At 46.3% G+C, this 26,193-nt stretch overlaps 2 protein-coding genes across 2 annotated transcripts in view; one reads left to right on the forward strand and one right to left on the reverse strand.

Moving 5' to 3' along the window:
- The window catches only part of plagl2 (pleiomorphic adenoma gene-like 2), a 26,788-nt gene extending 12,382 nt beyond the window's left edge, over positions 1-14,406 (forward strand). The window contains exons 2-4 of the mRNA XM_076983722.1: positions 7,222-7,340; positions 7,456-7,897; positions 8,268-14,406. Of these exons, the coding sequence (XP_076839837.1) occupies positions 7,599-7,897; positions 8,268-9,759 (1,791 nt within the window). The 5' untranslated portion in view covers positions 7,222-7,340; positions 7,456-7,598 and the 3' untranslated portion in view covers positions 9,760-14,406. The remainder of the gene's footprint in view (positions 1-7,221; positions 7,341-7,455; positions 7,898-8,267) is intronic.
- Positions 14,407-14,739: 333 nt separating this feature from the next.
- Positions 14,740-25,112, reverse strand: tm9sf4 (transmembrane 9 superfamily protein member 4). Its single transcript, XM_076984121.1, has 18 exons — positions 25,053-25,112; positions 22,949-23,056; positions 22,597-22,696; positions 22,306-22,474; positions 21,823-21,967; positions 20,880-21,003; positions 20,477-20,595; positions 20,294-20,405; positions 19,953-20,023; positions 19,676-19,808; positions 19,475-19,556; positions 18,966-19,041; positions 18,624-18,707; positions 18,340-18,515; positions 18,123-18,186; positions 17,913-18,032; positions 17,629-17,718; positions 14,740-17,084 (listed from the first exon to the last, which is right to left on the reverse strand). The coding sequence occupies exons 1-18, from the start codon at positions 25,083-25,085 to the stop codon at positions 16,935-16,937; spliced, it is 1,956 nt and encodes a 651-aa protein (XP_076840236.1). The 5' UTR covers positions 25,086-25,112; the 3' UTR covers positions 14,740-16,934.
- Positions 25,113-26,193: the final 1,081 nt, after the last annotated feature.

Below are 26,193 nucleotides of genomic sequence, written 5' to 3' on the forward strand. Positions count from 1 at the left end.
GAATGCAATTCTATTGACTTTTGCTATAGTTTATTCTCAAAGAACTTTACCATAACCTTCAGAAGTTCTGATTGTTAAAGTCTGGAACATTTTATTTCATCAAAATGGCATTGGACCTATTTTGTCCTCTTTGAATCCTTCTTAGAACACCAGAAAATATATAATGATTCTCATTTGCAAGTTGGAGCATATTATTTTATTCTGAAGAAAATATTCAATTTAGTCCTATAATAAACTTCCTGTAATGTTTTTTTATTTCTATACATATCCTATTTTGTTTTTTTTTGTAAAGCATTGGTAAAGTGTGGGGGGTATACTATAGGGTTAAGATGGCTTTTCTCCTTTAAAATTGTAAACAAGCTAGACAATAACTTAAGATTGTGATTTACATTTATAGTCAAATAATTGCACTTTCCCTTAAATCCCTTTTAAGGGATTTAACATTTATTCGCTGCAGTTAGGTCCATGTTTCTGATTTCAGGACCCAACAGAGAGCTCACACTTCCCATCACCCCTGACCCAAGCGATTTTGAAACTGAATACCTGGTGAAAGTGTCCTGGGCCCTGGGTCTGAGCAAAAATGCAGCCTGTCTGGCGGGTCACGACGAGCAGCATGTCAAACGTTGGAATAGGGCCGTGTTGAAATAGGGCCGAGTTGGGATGACTGTAGAGGAAAGAATGAAGAGTTCACCTGTCCCCTCTTGTTAGATGGTCAGTAGTAGTAAAACTTGTAAAACTGCTTTGTGACAACAACTGTTGTAAAAAGCGCTATATAAATAATTAATAGTGATACTATAATTAATAGTGTGTGTGTGTGTGTGTGTGTGTGTGTGTGTGTGTGTGTGTGTGTGTGTGTGTGTGTGTGTGTGTGTGTGAGTGTGTGTGTGTGTGTGTGTGTGTGTGTGTGTGTGTGTGTGTGTGTGTGTGTGTGTGTGTGTGAGTGTGTGTGTGTGTGTGTGTGTGTGTGTGTGTGTGTGTGTGTGTGTGTGTGTGTGAGTGTGTGTGTGTGTGTGTGTGTGTGTGTGTGTGTGTGTGTGTGTGTGTGTGTGTGTGTGTGTGTGTGTGTGAGTGTGTGTGTGTGTGTGTGTGTGTGTGTGTGTGTGTGTGTGTGTGTGTGTGTGAGTGTGTGTGTGTGTGTGTGTGTGAGTGTGTGTGTGTGTGTGTGTGTGTGTGTGTGTGTGTGTGTGTGTGTGTGTGTGTGTGTGTGTGTGTGTGTGTGTGGCTCCCAAACTGCATTGGTACAAGCGATCTGAAGGAACTTGCAGCTTGAAAGAAGAAGGATGAATGAGAAGAAGGTGATGAAAAGAAGGTTTATAAATAGAAAAGAGAAGAGGGAGGGAGAGAGAGAGAGAGAGTGAGTGAGAGGGAGAGGGAGTAAGAGTGAGAGGTAGAGAGAGGGAGGGAGGCAGTAAGAGGGAGAGAGAGTGAGAGGTAGAGAGAGAGAGAGAGGGAGGGACGGAGAGTGTGAGTGTATTGGCGTGTTGCCGGTTGGCTCAGTGCCTACAGCGCAGGAGCTCCGTGTCATAGCCAGAGCTCCTGCCAGAAGGGGTTTCCCCAAATCATCTCTGCACACACACACACACACAGTTACAATGGCAAACAATGTACACCAACTGAAAATGCACACATGTGCATGTTTATGTGTCTGTATGTATGGAGTAACTGAAGTATATAGAGGCACAGCTGAGAAAGGATCTCTGAAACATCCTGTTTCTCACACACACACACACACACACACACACACCCACACACCCACACATACACACACACACACACACACACACACACAGTGTATTTATATGTCAGTGTGGTGGTGGTGTCCCTCAGAAATGTACCACCATTTTCCCACGTCCCTTACCCACTGTCAGCTCTTCACAGCACCGTCAGAACATGCTCATCCAATCGGACGCACTGGCAAACGGCGCCGGCGGCCCAGATAGCTCCCCGGGCACAGGTGCTCAGTACCCCCGCCTCACCCCTGAACACCAAGTCCTCTGTGCACGTTTAGCTGCGTTTACTCGCAAAGGGGAAGTCCCAGGGAAGTTGACAGGGCATCTGGCAACACTGTCCACGAAACACACACACACACACACACACACACACACACACACACACACACACACACACACACACACACACACACACACACACACACACACAGCCGTTCCTGTTGTTTAGAATGGATAATGGTGCTTTTAAATGCCGCCGAGACGTGCAGCACCTCCCTGCTGGACTAAAGTGGGCCTTGCGTCCGGTGTCATTGTTTGGACACAGATTAGCGCTGAGAGTGAAGCTCCTCTAATTGACCTCTGTTTGTTGGGCCTGTTCATTTACTAATTAGTCTTTTGCCCCTTCCCTCTCTCTCTACACTGCTGTTAAGTGGCGGCCGTATGTCAAACAGATGTCTCTGTCCTACAGGCACATTCACACACACACACACACACACACACACACACACACACACACACACACACACACACACACACACACACACACCACCCAGGCTATAAAAGAGAAAACGAAAGCATACAGAGAAGAGAGTAACAAACAAGAGCATAAATAATGATAATGTTCACAGATAATAATCAGGTTGCCTTAACAAAGACAAAAATGTGAGGCTATTGTGAATGGTTTAAAAAACACAAATGCATGTGTGTTATTATAAACTCTCGAATGTATTGTTGATACAGCACGCGGTGTAATGCTAGGGTTCATTCATATTTGACATATTAGCATTTGGTCACGTGAGTTGTCACACCATAAGAATAAAAGACCATAGTTCGTCTTGACTGCTTTGGAGAAGCAGGTTAGCTGGAATGTCTTAGTCATGGTTCCAGTAGTTACGAGCAAAGCTCACTTTGCAATTGAGTAACGTGTGATCAATTTTGGGTTTCCCCTTTGAAGAGTAATTTAACAAAAATGCAAATAGTTGTTTCAAGACAACCGGTTTACTTTATCCAGGATTTAAATAATTTCAAATTCATTCTCAAACAGGGTAGGGTTGAGGGGGGGCCTTTCTCAGGTGGATGTGTTCGCTGAGCGGCCAATGGCAGTTTAGCGATGAATCATCCCACGGTGGCCCTCCTGAACAACGTGACAGACAGGGACAGAGAAAGCTGATTTGTCCTCTAACGGTCGACCACAGCACGCTAAGTTTAGCCCTTTCGACTCGAGTCCAGCGCGTGTGTGTGGCTGGCTGTGTGCAGGGAGGCACAGGCTGCACGGCCACATCCCGTGTCGGTAACCCAGCCTAGTGGCGTGGCGTCTAACAGCCACGGAGGGCAGGAATTGGCAGAGTGTGTTTCTGTTTTGTTGGCGAGTGGGGGTGGGTGTGTGGGTGGAGGGCAGGGTGGCTGCCTCTGCTCATCACGCACACTGAGCTCCAAACAGACATCACCGGAGGAACTGAAACCTGTCCATTGCGCAGACTGAAGGGACGCAGGACACGAGGGGGGACAGGGCCGGGGCCGTGAGGGTCCTGGGCGTGCCGTCGTCGGCCATTACACAGCACACAGCACTAATGGACAACTTTACGTTCTACTTCCTCAGTGTCTTAAGGTGCATATGGGCTTTTAAAATATGCCATATTTGTAAATGTAAATGCACAGATCACAGATTCACACGCTCACACACACACACACACACACACACACACACACACACACACACACACACACACACACACACACACACACACACACTCCTGTTGCAGTGTCTTCTCTTTTCTCTCCCTGTCAGTCCATGTCACCGTGCTCAGTAAAGCATGACTTCCCCGTCTCCACGTGTGGTTATCACCGAACCCCTCTCCCCTCTCTCTCATTCCCCCTTTTCTTTCACTCTTTTGTTCTCTCTCTCTCTCAGTTTCACTGCAGTCTCATTATCGCCCCTTTTCACTTCTCTGTGCCTTTCTCTCTCTCGTGTCATCTCACCGTGTCATGAACTCAGCGGCTTGGCTGCCAAGGGCTTTTTATTATTATTATTATTTTATTATTGTTATTTATTTTTATAGTAAACATTGCGTGCTTGGCTCTTCCAGAGTCCTCCTGGGACACCATGACCTGCTCTCAGTCATGACATGCTTGTAATTTTTACTGAGGTCCGGTCTCAATGAATCCACCATTAAAGCAGTTGCAATTCTTGCCAGACAGGCTGGAGTGTAATCCACGACAGATGCACGGCCAGCACAGGTTAAGGTTACATTAATGATTTTGTTTCGTCCCTGTGTGACGGGCCGAACCGGGTCTAAACGTGACGGCTCTGACCCACAGTGAGGCTGCACGGTGCTGTGATTTACATAAGCGCACTACTGTCCAGTTTCACCATGCCTCCCAGGCAGTGTTTACGTTTGTTTTGCATGTTCATGAGCTTAACATGAAATGTGGTCTACTGTGTCAGAACTTTTTCTGCCTGTGGAAGGTGCAACATAAGTGTACTCACTGACCTTAAAGGAACTCTCTGATTGGGGGACACTGGAGTCCTAATTTGCATTCTCAAGATTTCTTGTTTCTGATTGGAGCTCTTATGACTGAAGCAGATTGCGAGGCTAAACATTTTAAAGGTGCACTACATTGGTCGTTGATTTTAGCGCTTGAGCTGATTGTTGTAAACAACGACGCCCAGAGTAAAGACCACAGTTCTGGCCACCAAGAATTGCTTCAATCCCATTCAGAAAGGAGTTTTTTTCTCAGCCCAAGTAGCTGCAGTTAAAGCTTTCACACTCGGCACACACTGCCGCACCAGCAGACATGACCGTTATAGTAACCACCCACGAACCAGGCACAGAAACACAACGCTGTGGGCGTGGGATTGTTTACGAGAGAAATTCACCTCTGTTTCCAGTCATGAGGATTCAGGATTTTCTCTGACAAATCAGGAGGCAGATAAAAAGATGGCGGGAATCTTTGAAAAAATTTAAAGTGCATGTGTGTTTTTTTCTTTCACTCTTTTGGTGTGTACTTGGGATACACATGTACTATATAGTGATATTATCTAAATGTTCTAACTTGTTGCTTGTATCTTAATGTGTTAGACAAATTTGTTTTGTCTGGTTTATTTTTCTGTAGGTTAGGTGCTTTTTGACAACTTTATCATTTAGTAATTCTATAATTCAGATCTGTTCTATGTTTGAATTTTTTATGTAATAATTTGCTAGAACAGTACGAAATCACCATGTTAATGATCAAGACAAATCATATACAGTTCTGCAGTTTCAAGTGTTTTGCATATATTGGCTGCAGATGTATTTGTCTCAGTACAGAGGGGGTTAAACATGAATGTAGACGGCTGAACTCTGACCTCAGGGCAAAGGAATGTGAAAACCCTTTAATCTCAAAACAAAACGTCAAATACACTTGTGCAGTGTATGTTCACATCCAGAACACACACACACACACACACACACACACACACACACACACACATATATATATATATATATATATATATATATATATATATATATATATATATATATATATATATATATATATATATACGCACGCGCAAATAAACAAGATGATGTGTTATTGTGTTATGTGTTACTAACACAGAGAGTTCAGATCTACATGTATGTGTACGTGTTCATGGGCGGGGCCAGTGCACCCCAGTCAGGATGATCTGGAGCGTGAAGGATAGTGTCTGCGCATACATGTGCATGTGTGTGGAATGTGTGAAGTGAAGAGGCATGACAATAGGGCAGAGCACCCTGGAGGGGGTGAGAGGGGGTGAGAGAGGGGGAGTCTCCACACCCAACCTGCCCCCACCATGCTGGGTGATGTCTACAGTGCAGCTCTCACTTCCTCTTTGCAGACACACAGCCTGCTGCACTGAATGTGTTAGCACTTAGATCTCCTGCTTATTAGGCTAATGACTGTTTATATCTTACAGGTTATTGGGTTCATTATTCCATTAAAGAGACATCAGGTGTTCTGGGCAGTGCTAGTTTTATGGTGTTGAAATACAGGAGATAAAATTTCTCTACCACCCAAAAGCAGATTTGTTGCTGTGATCACTTGGAAATTGCACTGAATGTCATTAAAACACTGTCAGCCATTTAGCTTTCTGTTTAAAAAATGTGTATCTGATGTTTTATGAGAACCTGGCCAATGAACGGCAGGCGATGGCAGGTCCTTTATGGGAAGTGTGTGTGATGCGATCCTTTATCCTGTTTTATAATGCTGGTTTACACTATATATATATATATAAGACATAATGTTGATGGCCTACATATGATTTTTCTTTCAAAACAATGTGTACAGTATATGATTAAAATAATGATAAAATGAAATTGTACATACATTTTAATTGTCTCCTCAAAAAAATAATCCTACAAGTGCTCAGCATACACGAGAATGTCTTCAGGGCGTCATAGGTGCTGCTTCATGAAGCTGGTTAAGAACACCAAGAGCATCCAGAGCATCATCCCAAACTGACCAGGAATGGGTGGAAGATCTTTACAATCCACAGCCATCTACTAAACCATCTATTTTGTTTTAACATAACACAGTCATGTGTTCTTTCATTATTTTTTACCATCACAGTTTTTTTCTAAGATGTAGAACATATATAAAATAAATGAACTTAATGTGTCCAAACTTTTGACTGGTAGTGTGTATATATAGCTTGTCAGCAGAAGAAAAATCTAGTTCCTTCATTTGATATTAATGTCGTGACATAACAGTGGGTTTCACAGTTTGGATTGTTAACACTACTGAGCAGCAAAAAGCCAAAGATGTGAACTATTCTGGTACTGCATGATATTGTAATTATGTATGTATACATTTTGGTTGCCTTACACCTTGCAACTGGTGATGTGCTGTGGTCAAAGATGGTCTTCTATTCCTTTTAACAAAATAATTTATTAATGAAAATTGTGATTGAAAAATATTTCTGCACTTATCTGGAATTTGATTAGATGCTCACAAAACATTTTATATGCTAGATGGCTTATTTGCATATTCCTGTGTTCTGGTTAACAAACAATGTAAAGTCCAGCGCTATTGATTTGGAATAAGTATTTAAACTGCTCAGGTTAGCAGTAGTTCTGGAAATGGCTGCCAACACCGGAGCCCTTTGAGAACGTGTGTGCTTACCCACTTACGAAAAACCTGAACAATGACAACAGTAGCCATGAAATGGAAAAAAATCCCGATAATATCATGCGGCGCATTCAAGATGAGCTCTAATGCTTCTACATGGCTACATGGTTCCATTTTCCTGCAGAGTACACAAGATGAGCGGTGCCAGTAAGGACTCAACCCTACCCATGGCAGTTGGGACTGGGTGAGAGAGACAGAAGAAACTTTGCCATTTCTTCTGGAACGTTCTGAACAAGAAGAAGGGTAAGTGCCAGGCCATGTCCGATTTGGCTGACTTTAAAAACACATTTTAGAAAGTCATGCTGTGTAATATAATGAATGCCGGATGCTCAGTTTGTCTCCATTTTGTCCACCACAGATCTGAGAAACAAAAAGAGTGCATAAGCCCCTCCCCCAGTACCACACCCCCTTAAACCACGCCCCCAGGCAGGATTCAAGCACAGCCTGGAAGGCAGGGCAGCCGCTGACGAGTCTCGATGGCAACGGCACCCTAGGGCTGCCATGGCAGCAGCTGCCGCCGATGCCCCACGCCACGTTACCGCATTGACTCTGGAGCACGAGGATCGACGGGCCGCCGCCAAGCTGCTTGGGGGTCCAGCGGAGAGAGACAGAGAGCAGGAGAGAGCGAGGGAGACCGAGAAGGAGGCGAGAGGAGAGAGCGGCTGTTTGGTGTGCGGAGCCCTCTTTAGCTCGCAGGACAAGCTCCGCCTCCACGCGTTCTGCCACACAGGCGAGAAGCCGTTCCACTGCTCCCAGCCCCTCTGCCCCAAGGCCTTCAGCTCCAAATATAAACTTTACAGGTAGGTCAGTACTCCACAGCCTGCCTCAGAGCCCGAAAGAGGACGATGACCTTTACCACTAGACCACTATAGACTATCCCGTTGACCTCTTTTACATGCCAGCACTAGTCAAGAGTGTCGAGAGAGAATTTATGTGTGTGATGTTGATGTCACATTTAAAAGTCATTGTCATTGTTTCTGAGATTTTGCACATATATCTGAGGATTCTTCGTAAATTTAGAATTAAGAGAACATTGGCAGGCGTATCACATAACCAGACCTGGAAAAATTGTAAGTGTAAGTAAAAGAAAGGTAAAATTGTGCAGTGATTTGTGGATTAGAAGTGTTCCTAAACTACACTTTGGTGGGAAACATTGTCATGATCTTGCAGGCATATGGCCACACACTCCCCACAGAAGACCCACCAGTGCTCGTTCTGCGAAAAGATGTTCCACCGCAAAGACCATTTGAAGAACCACCTGCAGACCCATGACCCCAACAAAGAAGCCTTCAAGTGCGAGGAGTGCGGCAAGCACTATAACACGAAGCTGGGCTACAAGCGGCACGTGGCCATGCACTCGGCCACGGCGGGCGACCTGACCTGCAAGGTGTGCCTGCAGAGCTACGAGAGCACGCCCGCCCTCCTGGAACACCTGAAGAGTCACTCGGGCAAGTCCTCGGGCGGGGCCAAGGAGAAGAAACACCCGTGTGACCACTGCGACCGCCGCTTCTACACCCGCAAGGACGTCCGTCGCCACATGGTGGTGCACACGGGCCGCAAGGATTTCCTGTGCCAGTACTGCGCCCAGCGCTTCGGCAGGAAGGACCACCTCACGCGCCACGTCAAGAAGAGCCACTCGCAGGAGCTGCTGAAGATCAAGACGGAGCCACCCGACATGCTGGGCCTCCTGGGCTCGGGGTCGCCGCCCTGCGCCGTGAAGGAGGAGCTGAGCCCCATGATGTGCAGTATGGGTTCCAACAAGGACTCCATGATGGCCAAGTCGTTCCGTACTGGCCCTCCCTTCCCTATGGGCATGTACAATCCCCACCCCCTGCCAGCCATGTCCAGTCCCGGAATGGGCCACCATCATTCCTTGGTTCCCGGGTCGCTGTCCGCTGCTATGGGCATGGGCTGCCCCATGGAGCCTCCCTCCACCCTGCACCACCACCATTCGCACCACCACCACCACCACCATCACCACCACCACCACCCCTCTCCACCCCCACCACACCAGCAGCAGCCGCCGCCCCTACAGCCCCAGGCTCAACAGCACCACCCCCAGCACCACCCCCAGCACCACCCTCAGCCGCCGCCCAAGTACCAGCTCGGATCTACCTCATACCTGCTCGAGAAGCCCCTGAAGGTGGAAATGGAGAGCTTCCTGATGGACCTGCAGAGCGGCCTGCCGGTCCCACAGCCAGCCTCTGCGGACCCCCACTCGGCCGCTTCGCCCAACAAGGATGGCCTGGAGCCTCCGCCCGGCCTGCCGGACGAGCTGTGTGGGGACTCGCTCCTGTCTAAGAGTCCCGCCGTCATCGCCGAGTCTCTCTGTGCTGCTAACATGGACTTCTCCCACTTGTTGGGTTTCTTCCCACTCAACCTCCCTCCTTACGGCTCCCCTATGAGCTCGGGAGGCCTGGTGATGGGCTACTCTGCCTCCTCCTCTTCCTCCTCGTCGTCGTCGGCGTCATCGCACACCGCCGAGCCGCACACCGCCACGGCGACGCCCGCAGTGCCTCTTACCTCTTTGCAACCTCAACCTCAGGAGCAGCCAGGCTCCAGCGGGGGTCTGGGCCTCGGGCCCCTGCACCCCCTTCCACCCGTGTTCAGCTCCAGCCTCAGCACCACCACCCTGCCTCGCTTCCACCAGGCCTTTCAATGAGGCTCCTACCCCACCCCGGGCCCGCCCAAGGCTCAGACACCTAAGGCGGCTCGGCGCAGAGGAGTTCTAGGGCTCCCCCTAGGGGTGGGGGTATAAAACACTTGAACACATAGAAGCCTTAATTGAAGCGCACAAAAGCTTTCGAATGAGCCTGGAAGAAATCCTTTATTTCAGAAAAGGAAGAAGAGCGTAGGTGATGAGAATAGCATGGAGCTTTCGTTTAGGCTTTCTGTCTGTCCTTCCGTTGCGGCCCCTTTCCGAAGCCCTGTCCTTGTTCTCTAGTTAGGAGGCAGCATCAGCAAGCCTAAAGGCCTGGTACTGCATACTTTTAAAAAGTAATAATACGAGTAGGAATTAAATAAGAGTAATGTAGAAAAGTAATTATCCTTTTTTTAAAAAAAAAGTCAGAAAGAATAGTTTGAAGTGAGTGTTTTAATTTTTTGCTTTCTCCAAATGTGAGACTTAACTTGCTATATTGTCTCTATTCTATTAAGCGTAAGGTCAGGTAACATTAATTTGCCCTTAAACTAAAACCGTCTTTGTAACCACAGGAGTGGAGAAATTAGTGAAGGAATGAAGGCGTGATAAAACTGAAAAATTCCTTTTAACAAATTCATTACACTCAGTGTCCATTTCAGGTGTTTCACTCTATTTCAGGTGTTTCACAGAATGTTTTTCATTTTTTGAGTGTATGATAGTTTATTTAAATTTTTTTAGAACTTACTTCAGGATAATCCGATTGCTCCTACATTAGATACTTTCTTGAGAGAAATTTCTTAGAAATAAAAACATTTTGCTGGAGTGAAATCCAGGTAAAGAAAGAAATAAATAAAGAAAGAAAACAAAAGAAGAGAAAACAAGTATGAAACAACAACAAACTGCACACAGTGATTTTCCTGCTTTACACACTGTGACCATTATCAAAACGAAAGGGAGAGAAAATGATAATGTAAAAATCTCACAGGTTTACAACATTGCTCAAAAGATGCACTTTGTTTACAGCAAAAGGCACTTGACCTCTTTGGGTTACTATGGTAACCTACTGGCCCCCCCACCTACCTACCTACCTACCTGACTCACTCACCTAATTCATCTTCTAGCCAAGCTTCTTGACCAGAGACATCCATTATGTACACAAAGAAAGCCTCAAGACGTTTGAAATGTTCTACAGTTTCAATTTATTGGAGCCCTTCATGGTTTTGTCCTTCCTTCCAGCACTAATTTTATTATCTCCATGGTGAGCTTCTTACCTCCACTTCCTGCCGACCTCATTGAGATGTTAGAAGACAGACATTTTTAGGCAGAGCTTTTCTGAAATTTGAAAGATTCTTGGTAATCCTCACCCTGACATATGTGAATAGAAAATAAGAAATGACAAGATAGAAGAAAATTCTACAAGAGTATTTTTTTTGTTGCAGTGTACGAAATATCACATCAAAAATATATAATGACTTTTATTTTAGGTAAAGTGTAATTTAGATAGATGTATTAAAATTTGGTTTGTTGATTCTGGAAGGTTTACATAATTGTGTAACCTTGGTCAAAAAAAGGGATGAAGTCATTGCCTTTCCTGTAGTTTTCCCTATTCTGTTTGTATTAGACATTTTATTTTGTGTGTCAAAGAAATCACTAGAGTGGTTTTTTGTGACCCATGTGTAATAGGCATTTTGTATAATAAGTAGAAGGAACTTACCCACCTTTAAACTTCAGTGTTACGTAGAGGCCAAGAATGTGACCCACGATTGATTTGAATTCTTTGCTTTCAGTATTGGAACAGAAGCTAACTGATTTCATCTTTGGTGTGCCTTGTGGTATTACAGGCTCTGACCATGCTTCTGAGACAAACACAAAGACCTTTTACAGGTTGTTCATCATGACAGAGAGTGTCATTTAAAAAAAATTGTCACTGAGCAATCCAAATTCCTGGAATACAAGACCTATTGTCTGTTTTTTCAAAGTGAACCAAGGCATTGATCACAAATCTAAATAGTGACACAAAACTGATTTATATACTTCCTGTTTTAGCCCCCAAAAATCCAGTCCACACATGGATTGCACAAGTCCACACTAAGCAGTTCTGAACAGTCCATCACAAACAGCCACCTGATGAACTCCAACTTGTGGTGGCACATTGCGCACTCCATGTTGTGGAATCTTCTCCCACCTCCCCCCAGACTCCTGCTTAGGTTCCTCACACCACATCTCCATCAGATTTCCCCCTCCTTAGTAGTAAACGTGAAAATGTATTTCAATCGAACTAAAAGAAGCTTGAAAGCTCAAAATGTGAGGCCACCCTACAAAAGTAAACAAGGAAAGTTAATATGCTGCTTTAGTGCTATGGTTGGCAACAGTCATAGACCACTCAATAGAAAAAATGACTTCTGCAAAAGACTGGAAACATGCACAGTAGTACACATCAACTCTCTGTCTGTTCTCTACAGTTGCTTCTTCCATTCAAATGAACCTTGTATGAAAGGGTCTGATAAGAGACACAATATCCAGAAAAAAAGTCACCAGCCAGGTCTTTGACATTCAAAGCGTGGGACGTCTGATTGGGACAGCATCTAGTCGATTGTTGTCAGATTATGTATTGTTTTCTGTTTGTTGAAACAGGACCTCAAAACAACACAACACATCACCTCATTTGTTTTTGTTAATTTTTTTTTTTTTTTTCATACCAAAAACCTGGGGAGAAGAAACTTATTTTTTGCACAATTGCTATTTAAAGATAAATATGTAGTTTGACGTTTGGACTACAACTACGTTTGTATGTTTAGTCTCGTTTGTAATCTATTTTATATGTCAGGAAAAAAATTGATAGGCACTTTGAAATTGAAAAATTTTTATGTCCTAAAAACGACATTAAAATGAGACAAATTTGACACAGTTCTTATTAGGAATTTAAACTGTGTAAGCAGGACAAGTTGTAGAGCTAAGTGAAGCTATGCATTTTTCTTGGAAAAAAAAAAACATGAGGAAAACAGCTATTGGCAACCACCGAGTTTGTCCTCCCCGGGTTTTCTGTGAGCTGATCTAAATTTTAGCACTTTTAAACCTTTTTAAAAGAGTGTTTTTCCTTCAGCCTTATGTTTGTATGGGTGTTTTTTGTATTTGATCTTGTACATGTATGTGCCATTAGATTGATGTGTAGAATTTATTAATCTTTATGTAATTTTTCTCTCCTCTTCCAAGAGTAACAGTATTTTTGATAATGTTCACTAATCTTTTTCCAAACTGATCTCTGCCCCAGCGCATGCTTCCAACATTGTAGGCCTTTGCAAACGGAGCCCGTAGAGTAGAACATGCGTCCACACTGCCTGTCTTCTCAACCTTTGTTCAAAATGTCAGTGCAACAATAATCTGAAGCATGAGAAACTGGCTGGGACCTGCCACTTCTACAAACAACAGAAGAATGGGAGAAAGAAAGAAGGAAAAAAGAAAAAGTCAGTTCCAGCCATGACTGAAGTGTTTTCAATCAGCAGCATATTACAGAGCTGACAGGTTTAACTGGTTTACTGGAAAGAGTCGCCCCCCCCCCCCCCCCCCCCCCCTCCAAAAAAAAAATATATATATATAGCGTTTGGTTTAAATTAAGTTTTTCATAATAGCTGGCCGGATGGGTGGAGCTGTGGTTGGCAGGGCTGCAGTGTTGGTGATGGGTAGTTGAGTTCTGAGCCATGCAGCATTTCGGGTCTTGATTCGTGTCCGGGAGCCCATTGTGTTTCTGACGGAGGGGAGACTTCAAAAGGTGAGGGCTCTTTCAGGATGATATCAGGCGTGCTTCAGTGCTCCTTTAAAGGGGAACCTCACTCCCATTGAGAACTCTCAGCCGACATCAAAGTGGACTTTCTTAAAAACTGGAGGACCTCCCCTTCAAGTCACCTGTGACGCTTCAAAGTCAATGGATGGGTGAGGGCGCCGGGGGGGGGGGGGGTTAAGATGGAAACAATATGCTAGACATTTGTCTAATCTCTGATCCCCTGCCCATATCTACCGTATAGCTCAACCTTCTTTGTAATGGAGTAAAAATGACCTTTTTCCTCATACCTACTGGAGATGCACTTATCATTCTTACTTCTCCCAATACCAGTAGGTGCTTAACTAAGCTATTAAGGGAAATTATTTAAAATAATTGATCTAAGGTTTTAAAAAAAAGAAAAAAAAAAGGAAAAACTAATTATTTTTATGAACAAAGCGCTTTTCCTGCTTTCTAGTGTTGAATGTGGGTATCGTCTGTCAGAGAGGACACCCACCCGTAGCTCTGTTTATTTTAGCTTAATGTCTTGCATTCCAAGCTCTTTATATATCTTGAGTAGCAACTTAGTCCTTATTTTTAGTACTTGCTTATTACTACCACCTGTGAAAGAAGGTGAAAACAAATGGAATATTTTCATTCATCCTTACACTATTTTATAGAGAATGGAGTTTTATCACCTACAGGGAGAATTGTGTAAAAATGTGGGACAAACAGTCTCGTTTTTATTACACGACTCACCTACAATCAGTTGCTGCAATGTAAAATGACATATGTATATTGGTTGATCCAAAGAGATGACATTACAACAAACCTATTTACTTATTGTACAGTACATGTACCTTTTAACTTGTATGATGTTAAAATCATTAAAAGACAAACCCACGGTTTTATGCTTGTGTGACTAAGCCCTTGACTCCTCCATCCTCCCCTCCCCACCCACCCACCCTACCCTGACTTCCTGCTGGCAGTGGTAGGAGTGTGAGCTACAATAAGAAGGGCAGGTTATGGCTGAAAACTGCCATTCACATACCATACAGCCAAGGCAGGAAACCACACCAGTACGCAGAAACGAAAATTTTCTTGAAAAAAAGAAAAAGAGAAGAAAAAAAAAACAGAAAAAGAAAGAGGGCAAGTTTCCAAGTGATAAAAAGTATAGTGTGGCTTTTAGGCAGGCGTAATTATACTGCCATACCTCAACCCTGCACTTACAGGTCCAGAGTAGCAGTTTTAGACCCACATTCTCACAAATACCTAAAGTATAATACATAGTGAACTAGGGTTTTTTTTTTTGCACGTAAAATGACTGGAATTCAGAGGAATTTGAGGTTTTACAGTCTTTTCTCTGTATACCAGCAACGGCTCAAACTCTCGCCTCAACCACCACTGAGGGAAAGACCCGTCGGTGGCCAGCAGCCAAGCACCATGTCAACAAAAAAAAATATATATCATGTCGGAAAATCAAACGGGCAGTTCTCACATTGGCAGACCAAGCCTTCGAGGCACAGCGTGTAAAGTCTCAACCTCTCTGCACTTCTGTTTTATTGTTTCATACAATGCAACAGGCGGATGCGTGTGAGGAGGAAGGGCCGTAAAGATTTTTAAAATACATGCGTTCAACTAAAAACAAAAGACATGATCGATGCATACACAGCTTCACAAAAAGCCAGAACGCAAATGATACAGAGCGGTGTGTTTACATCCAACGCAGACACACTGCCTCACTCACAGACATGCACACACCACAAAAAAGTATGTCTGTAGAAAATTTTTAATAGTCCAACATCAGACAGATAAATCATTTCTAAAAATCCTGCTGACGTTAGCTCTCTGGACAGACTGCCAAAGCTGCCCGGCTAGATTGGTTTGGATCGGGGATATAGGGTCGCCCGGTCATAACTACAGAGTGTTCACGCCCCCCCCTCCCTCCCCCAATACAACCAAAACGTCATTCTGTGATGAAGATTTAGTGAAGGATCCAGCACACCCCCCCACTCTGGAGACTGGGCTCCATCAAAGTCAGGAGGCAAGAACGTGAGTGGTGAGGGGACCATGCACCAAATACCCCGCCCCGCAGGGGAGGACAGACATGGGAGTCAACTCACCCTTAATCAGATTTACACACACACACACACAAAACACCCAAAAAACACTGCCCTGCCCACATAGGTTTGTTGAGCGCTGCTACCTCCATGTTCCCTACTGTGCTCCTGGGCGTTGCTCAGAATCTCCTCCATCATGATCTACGCACCTCTCACGTCGGGCTGTGCTGAAGCTACAACACACTGAACATGGACCCAGCACACACAACTCAAAGCTCCAGAACCACAAACAGAAAAATAATATTAAGACATGGAGACAAAAAAGGACCAAACAAACAACAAAACCGATGACGGATCAGAACCGTAACGCACTGTGAAGCGGTCTCCGTCACACCAGGTGGAATAATGTGTAGCATATTGCAATTGACCTGAGACACACTTTGTTAAATGCTTCACAACACTTTGTTCTGCAGAATAAGGGTGGCGTCTCACACTTCTGAGAGATAACCGAGAACGGTCAGTGATGCCCTGGGTTTGGGAAACTGCCCATGAATGTAGGGGGGAAAAACAACCACTAGGACAAAGTTGTGGTTTTCTTTTTATCTCCATTTTTTGTCATGTCTCCACACATGACTTTAGTATCATCTCATTACTGTAACAACCACAGACTGATTATCCCTCCTCCAGCATGCTGTACACACAGACACACACACACAAACTCACGCACACAGACACATATGCAAGCATGCACACAGGAGCATGTGTGCATATGTGCATATGCATACAACCCCCCCCCCCCCCCCCACACACACACACACACACACACACACGTACGTACAACAAAGATTAGGGTTTGAACCAAAGGCTTGGGAACTGGTTCAAATTAAATACACAGTATTAAAAGATTACATGTCACCTGTAAAAATGATACACTTTTCACCAAACTGCCCAGCCCACCCGATGCCAAACTTCTTATCCTTATTCCAAAAAACAAAACCCCTCGCCCCAACAAAAAACACCTAATCATGACGAGCTTTGGCCCATGTGGTGTGTGCAACCAGGAGGAGAGGAAAGACTAGAGTCCATGACGAGGGGAGCAGGTGGAGGCCACACTGCAGGAGGGGAACAAGGAGACGTGGCCGATAAGTCCGTGCACAAACCACCCGTCCGTTTCCTCCTCCAGCCCACAGGGGGGCGCTGCTGCGCTTCACCCGTCTCCCGCTACAGTCTTGCACGCGCGCACACACACACTCACGTGCACACACCCTTACATCAGTGCTTGCTCAACAAACCAGAAGATAAAACGTAAGAAAGAAAGAAAAGTCAAAGGAAGAAAAAAAAAAAAAAAAAAAAAAAACTCAAAATGGCCGCCTCCTCACTCAGTCGATTTTGACGGCGGCGTATATTTTGCGGATGAACATGTAGGCGGCGTAGAAGCCGATTGTCCCCGTGAGGAGCCAGAAGGACAAGACCATCAGGGCCGTGTAGCCGAAATACAGCAAGGAGGGTATGAACTCCACAATGTCCAGCTGGGAAGAGACAGAGCAGGTGGGTGAGCATGAGAAGTCTAGGGCCGTCTATTAAACATACAGTTCGGGTCCAACAAGCACACGCACACATATGGTTTTGTTCAAACAACTGACATAAAAATACTCAAAACACCATCAAGCACTATAAACGTCCTGCCAATCTCCAGTTCCAAGCATGCTGGGATGCTGGAGGTGTATGCGCCAAGCCATGACGCGCACAAGAAGCATCCTGGCAGATGATTCAGGAAGTCCGACACCGGTACAAGCCTGCAGCTCCAATCACACCAGTGCAGGACCCAACTGCTTCAGGGCCAGCAGAACCAACAAGAACCTCTGCTGCTTTGAGCTCTAGAGGTTCATCAGTCTGAGTGGGGGGGCTACATTGGGGAGGGTCAGAACTCAAACCCGTCATACGTGTTGAGTGTGTATACAAGACAGCAAGGTCAAGTCGCACCAAAATAATACAGACCTGCAGCGTGCCATTAAACAAACCAGCTGTATGAAACCATTACAGAGAGTCTTTAATATCGTTGTGGAGAATCACCTTATTGACGAAGTAGAAAATGGCGTAGATGAGCACGTAGAAGGCGGAGCCTCCGGACACTATGAAGGTTCTCCACCACCACCGGTAGTCCTGTGGACAGCAAAAAGTACCATCACCAACACCTTTCATTCTACTCATCAGTGAAACCCCCTGAAACAGCAACTCCCCACTCAGGTTTACAGACCCGGTTTTACACTGGTACACGGCTGAGGTTCACCGTTTTGGACGTCAGCCCACAACCCACCCACGCTGACGCCTCGTGGAGAACCTGAGCCCGAACACACCTCTGCACACAGCTGGAAGTAGACCATGACTATGCTGATCTGTGAGCAGGACACAACCAGAATGATGAAGACCAGGAAGAGGAAGCCGAACAGATAGTAGAACTGGTTCTCCCAGATGGCCTGGTGGGGGGGACGGATCAGAGAGTTAGAGGAGACGGGCCAACTATGTCGGACGTGGGGGTTCATGGGTGAGTGGACGTTGCAGCTTACGCTGAATATGAAGAAGAGTTCGATGAACATGGCGCCGAAGGGGAGGATACCAGCCATCAGGATCCTGGAGAGAGAGAGAGAGAGAGAGAGAAAGAGCGAAATAGAGAAAGAGAGAAATAGAGAAAGAGAGAGAGGTCAGCACAGAGTCCTGTGGGGGTCATCATCCTCCCCAGCAGTACTGCGGCCACGTGGGTCCACGCGTCTCTGAAGAACTCACCCGACAAACTTGTTCATGTACCAGCGCTGCTCGGGGACCTGCCGGGGGATCTGATTGGTCCGCACCGGGTTGTCATAGGGCTGCTTTCGGAAACCAAAGTAGTAGCCCAGGTAGACCAGGGGCATGGAGATACCGAACCACATACACAGCAGCGCCAGCATGGTGGTGAAGGGCACCTGGGAGGACACACACACACACACACACACACACACACACACACTCACTGGCCTGTCCCAGGGGAGAGCTGTTCAACTGTGAGGAGGAGAGATTGCGCAGACACTCACCGCTCCAGAAGAGTGCTCCCCCCAGATGAAACAGTTCAGCACGAAACAGATGCCAAACACCACGGCGGGATACAGAGTTGCAGTCTACAGAACACACACACACACACACACACACACACACACTAAATCTGGTACAACCTGGCTGACTTCCTAGCTGTAGTGCAGATGGTGACGAGATAACACCATGAGCAGCCATGTCAACCCCATCAGTAAAGCCGCCATCAGGAAGAGCAGTAAACCGTGTTAAAGCACCGTCGCACGGAGATGCACTAGATCTTCACCAACAGGCCTGCGAGTGACAACCGTGCCATCATGTCTGCCCTGCGAACAGGCAATACTCACCCAGAACGCCCCTTTCTTCCATCGGTGGCCTTTTAGAGTGCGGTACAGTCTACCAGCAAAGTACCCTCCAAACACACTGGCCAGATAGGCAGAGAAAGACCACACCAACACACACACAATTATTTCCACTACCAAGAAATATTCCATTTTCTTATTTAACATGAAAAAGTACTGAGCGTTGACACACACTACTACTAACATATAGGAACACGGAGGCAAACGTTCTATTCATTCAGGTGACTGTTCAGATGGATATCAGCGGCTCATCAAGTGTAACCACAATATTAGCAGCAGCTAAAATACATCCAGTAAGTTAGAAGGCCCTTCTGTGGTGACCACTGCTACTAGTAGTGCTTTAACTTGAAAGAAAAGGTAACAATGTTTTCCACTGGTTTGTAACAAATGAGCTAACTGAACCAAGGGCCAAACTGTTTTTCTCAGCAGTTAAAATTTGCTTAAACAAAAAGCACACAACAAAAAGCAAACACACACACAAATATTCATCTTACCCCATAAACATAAAGAGGAAGCAAGCAGTAGTCATCAAGGCCCCCCGACTGGATGGAGACAACATGCCCAGCATGGCCACAACTTTAACACACACACACACACACACACACACACACACACACAGAGTCAGTAATTACAATTCCCTGGGTTTTTAAGGCAGCTATGATCTTCTACATTAATAAAGGCAGTGAGCTACTCACAGATAACAATGAGCACCATGCAGAAAAGCTGAATCCCTGAGCCCAGCAGGGAGCTGAGGATCATGGGATACTGGGGTGGGCGGAAAACGTCTCCATGAACGTTCTTCCAGCCGGACTCCTCCATGGTGTCCTCCTGGGCCAGGGTGAGAGGGTGAGGATCTCTCTCCCACACCCACACACACACACACACACACACACACACACACACACACACACACACACACACACACACACACACACACACACACACACACACACACACGACGGGTTTTCTTACGATGTCGTCTTCTCTGTTGTAGTTGGCGATGTCTTTCCTCAAGGTTCTGATGATGATCATGCTCAGGATGCCTGGCAGGAGGAACACAGCTCTGTTAACTCCACCCTCTGCTGACTCCACCCTCTGCTTCCTTCCACACTCCACTCTGGACTCCACAGAGACCTTCCAGCAGGTCTGGATGCCCGCAGGTAACCAGACAGTCTACAAAGTAGCTACCCGAGCCAGGCCTGGTTGTTTAGCCTCATCTGAGCCACGATGTAAAAACATCCTTAACTCTTGCACAAGCAACAAAAATTTGAATGCCACCGCGTACCGAAGAGGACGGGTGCGGAGTGGCGTACCTGACAGGAAGAAGACGACCACCACGGAGTTGACGATGGAGAACCAGTGAATCTGAACGTCGCTCATGGTGAGGTACGTGTCCCAGCGTGAAGCCCACTTCACCGGGCTCTCCTGTGGAAAGCGGAGAAGAGGATGAGGCGCGGGAGACGCGGGGGCAGGGGTCAGGGGTCACGCTGGCTCACCTCCCAGTGCACGGAGTACGTAAAGAGCACGCTGTTCTCCTTGCTTGTGTCAATCTCCTGGGCGGAGCCGCTGGACTCGGGCAGGGTGCACCTCCCAGTGGTCCCATCGACCTTCAGGGCTGGAGGGGGTGAAAACCACACGGAGACATAAAAGGTGTGTTCGTTTTCCACGCCACAAGCAGCCAGTGCCAACGCCCCGGGCGAAGCGGCATTCAGAGCAGGACTGCGTCACCACCACGTCGTTATTTATTATTCACGAGCCGATGTGAATTCAGTGTCGCCATTACACCTCCTGCATGGCCATGTTGTTGGAACTCTGGTTATTTCTCATTGGCCACCCCCGGGGGGGATAAAGACGGGGGATCATGGGGAAGTGGGTGGAGCCGGAGGTGGGAGGAGTTACCATCCAAGTTGACGCTCAGGGGAACCACCTCGAAGCGGACGACGCGGTAGTTGTGCTCTTCCTCTTCCTCCACCTTCTCTTTGTGGAAGTACAGGATGAAGGACAGGTGGTTGTGCAGGTAGTACTGCAGGAGGGAGAGGGTGTTATTAAAAAGGTCTCCATCTTGTGCTGCAAATATATCATCCGCTCCAAAACGGGGACAGACACTGCTTAATGACACTTCCAAGTGTGTTTAATCAGTCACCCCAGTAAAGATGTCAGCGGATCTTAAAAACCATCTGCTTTCGGGAAATCTTTCGTAAGAAAAAGAAATTGAACTAAAACCCTGTGCTAAACCCTCAAAGGGCTCTGAAGACCTGCACTCGTTCACAAGCAGAATGAGGGACGGGTCACCAGCTTCACGTTCCCCACAACGGATCAGTAGTTCAAAGACACCCAGACACTGCTGGGAGCGCCACTTGTGCACAGTGCCCCTATCCGAGTGCCAACAGATCCCCCTTGTGGAGAACGTTCCACTTGCCAAACGTGTGTGAGCGAGTTTACAAGCCAGGTATACAAGCTTCGCATCTAAGCCGACCTGGAGCTGCTGGTAGTATTGCTGTCCATATTTGAGAACTCGAAACCATTCGTGTTTGTAGTATAAACACCTCTGGGGGAGGGGGGTTTGGTGGTGGAGACACGCTGCCTACAGGATTGTGATTAGAAAAGAATGACTTCCATTGTTCGGCCTAAACCTACAGCGGCACATTCAAGCACGTCGCTCCTCGGCAAGGAACGAAACGTGAATTAAAAGGTGAACGATTTAGGCCGCCCATCTCCACAGAGACGGCAAAAGACAAACAAGGAAACCGGGACGAAGAGCAGGCTGCATTCTGGGTAAATGTTTGGCGAGGTCCCACCCTGTGTCCACAGGTAGAAGCGGCGTCCGCCGGGCGGTGGTCACCTTGTTGTTGTCGCTGAAGCCGAGACGGTAGCCATGCTCGAACTGCACGTCTCTGGCGCCCTCCTTCTTTTGCTCCTCCTCACCGCCCGCCTCCCTGTAGGGGTTAAACTCCAGCCTCGTGGCCACAGGAAGGTTGTCTGCAATACTGGACAGTCGCACCACCCAGTTAACACCTCTACGCTTGATCTGTACGGACAGCATTTTTAGAATGCCAGTAACGGGTTACAAACCGCTACGTCAGTGGCTTATTTGACGGACACGGATACGAGATCTATTTAAAGATACATGGATGATTACGCTACATATAGCACCTTTAATATGTAATGTCTATAAGCAGCAGGAAGTATCGCTCTGGATGATTTTACAAATCAGATAAAAATACTCGAGAGGGTAAATCACTTTTCCTGGCAAGACTGAAAGACTCTATTCCTTCCCCCGTCCCGATACACACGAACAGGACAGTTGTACGGGCCCGGGACTCACAGGTGAACGTAGTACTCCTCCTTGATGCGTTCGCCCATCAGCTTGCTGTCGGCGGCGCTGAACTTGACGGGTTCTTTCGGCGTCCCGCACGCCAGCTCGCACTTCTTGTCCTGGTTCATGCGCAGCTGGTAGGGGGTGTTGACGATGCGGTCGCCACGGAGCACCTCGCCTGGGCCGCACCAAAGGCGTCCGGGGACACCGAGAGCGTTAGTGGCCACCGCGCGGTGGCGGAAACCCTCTTACTTTTCTGACGGCAAACACGAGGCTGGGTTTCCGAGGGAGGAGACTCACCCAGGTTCTCCGCCTTGTAGATGATGTTGCTGGGCCGGCAGAAAGGGAGAGAATAGTACTCGTAGGGAAGCTGCGTCCTAGAGCTGGTCAGCTTGACTGCCTACATAGAACAAAAGAACCAAAGACATCCAGCATTACAATGCACAGAGATGTAGGTCTACAGAGCAGACCCGGTGAAGATTCGTAGCACAAGCCTTTATCATGACTACGGGTCGACACTGCACAACTCAAATAGGTCATTTTGGCTGTAAGATCTGTAATTGCACTGCTTAACAGAGTGGTTGAAGGAGATCCTACATCAAGTGTAGCAACAGGCTTTTGTAAGCCTTGGTTCATAGACAGTGAGCCACACCTTGATCTCCACAGGATCGTTCTGATGGAAGTCCATGGGCGCTACACCAGGCACGTAGAAGGGCTGCACCAAAGGCAGTATGGAAAGCAGCAACAAGACCCACGTCTCCTGTAGAACAAATGCAAAACCACGCGGAACAGGTCGGGTCAAATTGCAGTGCTGTATTAGTGCAATTTAGCTCTTTAATGAAAAAACGACAACAGCATTTTACCAAGTTCAGCGACACTTCGATTTTTTACTCCATTTGTTTACAAATGTGTTACATTAAATGTACGAAAGTAGACGGTTGTAAAAGAACTGTAATTGAATTCAGTGAAAACCAAACACGAGCATAACAGAAGAGTATTTAGAGAAGGCTCATCTATGTGAACGAAGTTCACAACCGTTGCTCAGTGTTTCAATAGCTGGACAGCCAAGATTTTCTAGCTACAGTGAATTTACTCCACAAACGCCATCAAAACTGAAAAGAATTTAACCCGGTTAAATTCACTTACCGGTGAATGTAAGTGTTTAATGTAAGAACGCTTTCACCAAGAGACAAACTTTAAAACAAATGCAACCTAATTTTAATATTTTTAAACCTGCGATAGGTTTAAAGTAGTAAACCGTCTTGGATCGCACATGTCCAGATAGGAGTGTTAAAGTAGGTGAGACTCCATCACCCCCACCTCCACCTCCAGCCCGGCTAACACGTCCAGATAGGAGTGTTACAGGAGTGTTACAGTAGGTATGACTCCATCACCTCCACCTCCAGCCCGGCTAACACGTCCAGATAGGAGTGTTACAGGAGTGTTACAGTAGGTATGACTCCATCACCTCCACCTCCAGCCCGGCTAACACGTCCAGATAGGAGTGTTACAGTAGTGTTACAGTAGCTATGACTCCATCACCTCCACCTCCACCCCGGCTAACACGTCCAGATAGGAGTGTTACAGTAGGTATGACTCAATCACCTCCACCCCGGCTAACACGTCCAGATAGGAGTGTTACAGTAGTGTTACAGTAGCTATGACTCCATCACCTCCACCCCGGCTAACACGTCCAGATAGGAGTGTTACAGGAGTGTTACAGTAGCTATGACTCCATCACCTCCACCCCGGCTAACACGTCCAGATAGGAGTGTTACAGGAGTGTTACAGTAGCTATGACTCCATCACCTCCACCCCGGCTAACACGTCCAGATAGGAGTGTTACAGTAGGTATGACTCCATCACCTCCACCTCCACCCCGGCTAACACGTCCAGATAGGAGTGTTACAGGAGTGTTACAGTAGCTATGACTCCATCACCTCCACCCCGGCTAACACGTCCAGATAGGAGTGTTACAGGAGTGTTACAGTAGCTATGACTCCATCACCTCCACCTCCACCCCGGCTAACACGTCCAGATAGGAGTGTTACAGGAGTGTTACAGTAGCTATGACTCCATCACCTCCACCCCGGCTAACACGTCCAGATAGGAGTGTTACAGGAGTGTTACAGTAGCTATGACTCCATCACCTCCACCTCCACCCCGGCTAACACGTCCAGATAGGAGTGTTACAGGAGTGTTACAGTAGCTATGACTCCATCACCTCCACCCCGGCTAACACGTCCAGATAGGAGTGTTACAGGAGTGTTACAGTAGCTATGACTCCATCACCTCCACCTCCACCCCGGCTAACACGTCCAGCTCCCCCACCTGTCAACGTCTTCACGCTACAGCCCGTCTGGTTAGCTGTGTGCGGCTAACGCTCTCAAATGAGCACTAACACCGCTTGGGGCGTTTTACAAGTATGAAGAGAGACACATCTCGACCGTTAACAGACCTAGTCCGTGTTTGTAGTGTTTCCAGCCCGATGAACTAGCGAGGTGGGCCGGCCAACAACACACCGGAGCACCGGAGGAAGCGACGTTAGCCTGTTAGCTAGGAACCCTGCTCGCTAATCATCTCCTTTACACGGCAAACGCTACAAACAGCGGGGAACTCAACCGTTTAACATTAACAACTAGACGGACACTTTACGACACAGCGACGCCACGTTATGGTCGGCCCGAGACTAGATTAATGTGAACCGAGACAGACAAATTAAAAATGTTCAAAACACAGTTGTCGTATGAACTCACCATTGCGGCCGCCATCTTGGATACACGTGTCATTCGAGACGTCACCGGAAGTGCGTCAGCTTCGCGAGCAAAGCCGGCGAGGCGAGAAACGCCAGCTGGGGGTTTATCAGTTGTCATAAAACATGTAAAACCCTAGTGACATGTACAAACATTCATAATGTTGGTATGATTTTGTGATACACTGCATCACTTATACAGTCCTGGTTTCCTGCTGTGTTAGTATCCTGTCAGGATAGCCTAAAGCACCAAGCGTGTAGGTTAGTTACAGTTTTTTACGACTGCTAACATCATTTTCTCCAATCTAGTCACATTTTCAAACCTCTAAACACAGTAAACACAACATCAGTCTTCAGTGGCTATACAATTAGTACAATTCATGTTGTTTTTTAACAAAATGCAGTCATTGAACATGTTTCTACAATGCTTACATTTTCTATGTACACAAGGTTACCCAATAACAAAATTCTGGATCATTCTTGTCTTATTTACAAATGCTTGTACACACCATGTAAAAAAATGAAAATCTAAGGTTTAAAACGTTAAATATTGTATAAAATGCAAAGTTCTGCAAAAACAAAGGCAGGTGAAAAGCTATTAGTGTAATACAATTTTTTTGCACATAGGCCTACAGATGAATGAATGTTCAACTTATAGGCTATAGCACCTTTCGAGATACCTAAGGTCGCTTAACAATTTTAATACAGGTACAACTCTTACACTACCAATCACACACCGGCCAATTGCACACAGCGTACTCTCTACCAGAATCCACAGCCCCCTGGGGGACTGAATGGGGTGCAGGAAGGGGAGAGAGGACAGACCCTATAAATGACACAGGGAGAACATGGAAACTCCACACAGATAGGGACTTGGACCCAAGAACCCAGTGCTGAGAGGCAAACGTGCTAACCACCAAGCCACTGTGTTGCCCAACGCAAAATGCAAATGCAAAATGAAGTACAGTAATGTACTGGGTCAGAGAGGAACAAATATTCTTTCGTTTTTTGAATGAACTCTACCAACAACTGGTTCCAGAAGCAGAAAGGGAGGACATTTGTGATGTCATTCTCATGTCATCACAAACATGTCATCACAAACTGGTTTATAGACCATCCAAGAGTGATGTCTCTTTTCCTCCCGC

Source organism: Brachyhypopomus gauderio, chromosome 21 (genome assembly GCF_052324685.1).
Source record: "Brachyhypopomus gauderio isolate BG-103 chromosome 21, BGAUD_0.2, whole genome shotgun sequence".
NCBI lineage: Eukaryota > Metazoa > Chordata > Actinopteri > Gymnotiformes > Hypopomidae > Brachyhypopomus > Brachyhypopomus gauderio.